At 50.7% G+C, this 5,844-nt stretch overlaps 1 protein-coding gene across 3 annotated transcripts in view; it reads right to left on the bottom strand.

Moving 5' to 3' along the window:
* The window catches only part of Slc2a5 (solute carrier family 2 member 5), a 30,259-nt gene that overhangs the window by 18,716 nt on the left and 5,699 nt on the right, over positions 1–5,844 (bottom strand). The window contains exons 1-2 of one of the 3 annotated variants that reach the window (XM_029540323.1): positions 4,430–4,509; positions 3,714–3,795 (exon numbers count right to left, since the gene is read on the bottom strand). In XM_029540323.1, the coding sequence (XP_029396183.1) occupies positions 3,714–3,743 (30 nt within the window). In that variant the 5' untranslated portion in view covers positions 3,744–3,795; positions 4,430–4,509. Of the gene's footprint in view, positions 1–3,713; positions 3,796–4,429; positions 4,510–5,844 lie in introns of those variants that run through there. The other 2 variants (XM_021201097.2, XM_029540324.1) reach the window with 2 other exon arrangements.

The following is a 5,844-nucleotide window of genomic DNA, read 5'->3' as shown; positions in this document are numbered from 1 at the left end:
CTTTCAAGAACAGGTTGTGATGGTTCTTAGAAGAGTCCCAGGCTTTCAACTCTCTGTCTCCAGCTCCAGAGATTTCTCTCGAGAAGTGGGCTGGGCTGGGCTGGGCTGGGCTGGGCTGGGCTGGGCTGGGCTGGGCTGGGCTGGGCTGGGGGCCCTCACAACAGAGGCATCTCTCACTTGCTCAGAAGTAGGTCCCCAGTGCTCCCTGCCTTTCCAGATAACTGCTCTACAGTGACTACCATTACCCCAAAGAAACGTATCAGCCCTATGAACGTCCTGCTGCTGCTGACAACTTTTAAACCTTAGATTTATTGTAACTGTGTATGTGTGTGGGTCTGTATGTGGGCTTATGCACATGAATGCCGGTGCCCAGAGAGGCCAGAAGTGCCAGATCCCCCTAGAACTGGAGTTATAGACAGTTGTAAGCTGCTCAGTGTAGATGTTGGGGATTTGATCTGGGGCCTCTGAAAGGGAGCCATGGCTCTTGATGCTGAGCCGTTTGCTCCAGCCCCCTTGGTGGCTGTTTTCTTCTCTGATGGGGAATGAGGCTACATCCCACCTGTGGTACCAAAACTGACCACTTTGCCCCCCAAACTGGGTCCTTTCCTCTTTTCTCTCCTGGAACTAAAGGACCAACAAGACTGAGCACCAACTAGCAATGAAAGAGCCTTTGAATTCTTGGTCAAAAACAGAAGTGGGGGGCGGTTTTACAAATCAACCTTCTATTCTCTGGGGTGTTATTAAGTTGCCTGGGATGACCTTGAACTCTCTGTAGCCCAGGCTTCCAGTGAATTTGTGTTCCTTGTGTCCCGGCCTTCAAACTAGTAGGCAAGCCTGGGTTTTTTTCTTCATGGTGTGTAATGTGGTGTTCTAACACATACGTGCTTGTGAAATGATTAGGACAGGTTAGCTTATCAATACATTCTCCACCACGCACAGTGGTGAACACAGGTAGATATTCTCGGAGAGCTCCAAGCACCCACGGCAGGTGCAGAGACAATCAGTATGTTCACAGTGCTAAGCACGGATGCACCATTAACTGCATCACCAGGCCCTGATGGGTAGAAGCCTTTTCCCCAGGCTCCTGGCAACTGATCTTCTAGCCTGCATCCCCATCTGATAATGCGGCTTGTGTCCTTTGTGCCTGACTTCCAAAGCCATTGAGGCCACAAAGCCACAGACTCCTTCGTCTTCTGGGAGCGATAAACTGTTTCTTTACATGGTTGAATCATGAGTTATGGACCTTGAATCATGAGTGACAGTCTCACATGAGTGACAGTCTCACCTAGGCTCCCCCCCCCCCCATTCTTTAAAGGAGAAGGAGGAGGAGAATTTGGGGGTAGGACATAGCTCAGTGACCAAGCACTTGGGGAGCATGGGTTCTGTCCTCAGTACCCCACTCTCCCCAAATTACCGGGGAAACATCTTGATGCTTCGGTAAAGGCTTGACCCTGGGTCGGGTGTGTCTCAGGGGTGTAGGGAAGGAGGCTTCCTGGCCCTGCCCGGTCTATATAGTGAGTGCCACCCATAGGTGGGCTAATTAGTCAATCAATACAAAACAACTGTGAGGACCTAGGCAGGACAGAGGGGAGGTGATTCTCTCCAGGACACTAAAGCAGCGGTGGCAGAGAAACTTCCCACATCACATCTACGTTGTTCAAAGCACTATTGCATAGGAAATAGGGGACATTTCACTCAACGTTTCTTAAGTAGGTTCTGAGACCTGAGCTGCATAGCTACCAAGGGACAGCTGGGACCAACTACTGTCTGGCATCTTCTCAGAACACTAGGCAGCCTCTGCCTCCCTGACTTCCCCTAATCCCCGGGGTCCGTGCATGGAAGGACAGCTGGGGGCAGGCAGCCGAGGTCAGCCCAGGCCCCAGGCTGGTGGCTGTCTGGGTAGTTTCCTTCCAGGCTGCTTATCTGCAGAGTGCACCCTGTGGGGACCTCTCTGTTCTTTTTATCTCCTGTTGAGCAGCAGGCTCAGGAGCTCTTGTGACCCCGAGCATTCAAGTCCTCAGCCCCAGCTGCCTTCCTATCAGGTACAGGGGAGAACACTCAGCCTGTCGGACACTTGCTCAGGCAGGGTGACACTCTCAGACAGGCCGGGTGGTAGCAGCACAGGCCTGGAATCTCGAGGCCACCTGGGCAGCTGAGGGAGGAGGATCGAAAGTTCAAGGCTAGTTGAGACAATTTAGAGAGCCCCCCCCCCTTTGAACTGAAAGGGAGAAAATGGGTGGGGCGGGGTGGGGTGGGGATGGTTCAGTGGTGGAGCACTTGCCTGGCCTGCATGAAGCCCTGGCTTCAGTCCCCAGCACCAGAAAATCAACAAATAACAAAACCGGAACAAAACAGTACCCGGGTTGACTCTAATTCTGGGTTTTGGGGAGGGATAGGTTCTGCCCTCTAGGGGACACTGGTTTATCATACCACAAGTAAAGTGGGCACTGGCTGGGGACATTCCTTGTCATCCTAGACAGCTCTGTTGATGCTCAACGTCAATAGTGAGGTCATCTGCTCCATGGGGCAAAACAAGCAGTAGTATTGGCAAGAGGACTCAGTACTGGCCAGACACCACCTGTGCATTGTCTCAGTGTTCCAGCATCCAGGGGGAAGGTGTGGTTATCAGTCATTTTACAGGTGAGAAGTCACCTAGGTGTGACAGCACACACCTACAGCCCTAGCACTTGGGGGTTAGAGGCAGGAGGGTCAGGAGTTTGAGGCCAGCCTCAGATGCACAAACTGTCTCGATAACTAAATTATTGAAATAAAGCATCTTGTCAAGGTTTAGCTGCAGCTAAAACAAAGCAAACAAACAAACAAAAAAAAACATCGGGGATGAGCTGGGACCAATCACAGGTGTTTCTCCCTCCTAAGACCACGCCCACTCTCTATGCCATAGGCCATGCTTCCAGTCCATGTGTTATGGACCTTGATAAATAATATTTTGCACAGATGCCTGCTTCTCCCCAGCCACATACAAACAAACTCCGTGGGAAGGATTAAAATGCAAATTCCTTGAATGTGTTCATCAATTCATGTAACTTTTTTTTTTTGTTTTTTTTTTTTTTGTTTTTTTGAGACAGGGTTTCTCTGTGTAGCCCTGGCTGTCCTGGAACTCACTCTGTAGGCCAGACTGTCCTCAAACTCAGAAATCCATCTGCCTCTGACTCCCAAGTGCTAGGATTAAAGGTGTGCACAACCACTGCCCAGCTCATGTTACCTTCTTGGCACTGGAAAATTTTCCTCAATCAAGGAAATCTACACCTAATCTCCACTGAGTTTGGAAAAGAAAAGGAAAAAAAATATTTTTTTGACAGACAGGGTCTTTATCCTAGACTGGCTTTGAACTCACTTTGTAGCTGAGATTAACCTCAAACTCCTTATCTCCCACCTCTACCTCCCAAAGGCTAAGGCACAAGCATGAGCCATACCTGCTTCACCTTGGACTTTCTGGACCCTTGGCAAGTACTCGCCAGCCCAGTTCCAGGCACTTTCCAAGTTCCGGTGGCGGGATTCCTAACCAGCATCTATCTACAAACACCGCACTGACTCCTATAACCCCCCCCCCCCCCCGCTGTTTGCTGGGCTTCTGAGCAAGCAGCCCTCTGCAATACCCGAGCAAGCGAGCATGCGCTGGGGAGTCCCATGGAAAGCTGAGCAGTCGTCCCCTCCCCACCCCCTGCTCTGACTGCTGCCAGCCACATACTCACCCCTGTCCCCTCTTGAGTTTTTTCCTCCATCGTTGCTCTGCAAGTGCAGCCTGCGGCTCACCTCCTCAGAGTGCCAGCTGTGCTGTTCGGGAGGGAGATATTTAGGCTGCACTTTGGCCGTGCCAACTCTCAGCCAATTGCATTTTTATTGCTAGACTAAATCAGAATAACCCTTTCAGGCACCGGTGGCGTTATTTGCCCTCCCTTTCACTTCTGCTTTTAAGTTAAACATCTAGAGTTTGTTTGGCTAAGCCAGTGGGTCCCCTGAAACTGTGGGCTCAGCGAGGTACCCAGGGGAAACAGTCCCCACTGCTCAAGTCTTTCCCAGGCACGGCCTCGAAGAATGACTAGAAAATGTATTTCTGTCTGGAACACATGGACAGCAATAGCTGTCACCCGCCCTATGCCACATTAGATAATGGGCCAACATATGGGGCCGTAAAGGCTAGTGGTTCCCACCACGCCGCCGTTTACAGCCAAGTGTCCCTAGTGGAGAGTCAGTTCTTGCTCAAGCAACCATGATGAAACTGTTATTATCGTTACTATTACTATTATTATTGGTGCTGGAGACTGGGTACGGATTGCCTGTGCTCTAGGGCTGAGCTATATACCCCGGCCTTGGGGAACGCTGTTTGAGGAGAAAACTTTGTCGTTTTAAGGAACCGCGAGCGGCCCNGAGAGATAACACTTTTCAGTAGTGGTAAAGTAGCAAATACCTTCTTGTATTCTTTCTTTGCAGGGCAGGCTAAATCCCCAGAGGCTGGTCTGGGTCCAGCAATCTGCGCACAAGCTGGTCACCACGGACTCCGGCGCTCAGCACGTGTTCAACCGCTACCGGACTGACCAGACCAGGCAGCCAAATCCTGGGCAAAGTCCCACCGGGCCTGCAGATTTTTATCCTTGTTAGACATGCTCCTTTGATTTATTAGCTGTAGCTCAAGTACAGTCAGCAGATGTCTTTCTTCCTGTCCGGAGCCCACTCTGCACCCAGAAGTGTAGATCCGCTCGGATGGCAATGAACAGCGGGGGCGTCTCCTTCCAGGAAAACTTCCTTGTTTTCTTCCTACTCCAACACGCGGTTCTTGAACTAAGGCGTGACGGGGCCAAAGATATTCATATATTTCAAATAGTTTGAAGAAAAACAAAACCTTCCCAAAAAATGCACGTAAATTGAGGGTGGTATCACTTAACTTAGGGGGCGGGAGTGAGAGGTGGGGTACAGAAATAACGAGCCGAGTTTGCAATCTTGGGAGAGTAGAGAACAGAGACCAGCTTCTTGGACCCCAACTGTTAATCTTCTCTCTGCCTGTTTTTACTGTAAAATGAGATCTGAAAGCTGAGGGTTCAATCCCTGCCTCGACTTTCTCAGCAGGGTGGTTGGGTGGGTACAGGTCTGTGGTCAGACCCTGAGACAAGTATTCAGAGTGGGAATCTGGTTTCTGCGCAGTCGCAGTTCAGCGTGACCAACGCTCATCCTCAGTCCCAAGAGCACTTGCGGTTGAGCTGAGCCGGGGAGGGGTGCGGGGGCAGGAGAGGGTGGGGGGAGGGGGGAGGTGCATGCGTCCCTGTGTCCCCTGGAGAGAGCTGGCAATTCTGTCTGGTCCTCCTCAGTCTGAACGGTCTTCTGGGCAAAGAAAGAATACAAGAAGGTATTTGCTACTTTACCACTACTGAAAAGTGTTATCTCTCCGGGCCGCTCGCGGTTCCTTAAAACGACAAAGTTTTCTCCTCAAACAGCGTTCCCCAAGGCCGGGGTATATAGCTCAGCCCTAGAGCACAGGCAATCCGTACCCAGTCTCCAGCACCAATAATAATAGTAATAGTAAGTTGCCTCTAAGTGGGGAAATAACTTTGCCAAAAATTCTGGGATGAAGGTCTAGGTCTCAGATCCCAATTCCAAAATCACGATTAGTAACACAACACAGAAACTTTGCCAGTACACAGGTCAGAAGAGTCTTGCTGAGTGTGGTGGCACAGCCTACAATCCCAGCCCTAGGGAGGTGGAGGCAGGCTATCAGAAGATCCAGGTCATACTTGGATAGACAACGTGGGCTATGGGAGACCATATCTAAAAGAAGAAGAAGAAGGAGAAGGAGAAGGAGAAGGAGGAGGAGGAGGAGGAGGAGGAGGA

The sequence above is a fragment of the Mus pahari genome, chromosome 6 (assembly GCF_900095145.1).
Source record: "Mus pahari chromosome 6, PAHARI_EIJ_v1.1, whole genome shotgun sequence".
Classification (NCBI taxonomy): Eukaryota; Metazoa; Chordata; class Mammalia; order Rodentia; family Muridae; genus Mus; species Mus pahari.
The sequence above is the reverse complement of the archived record's forward strand: the minus strand, read 5'-3'. Positions and strand labels throughout refer to the sequence as shown.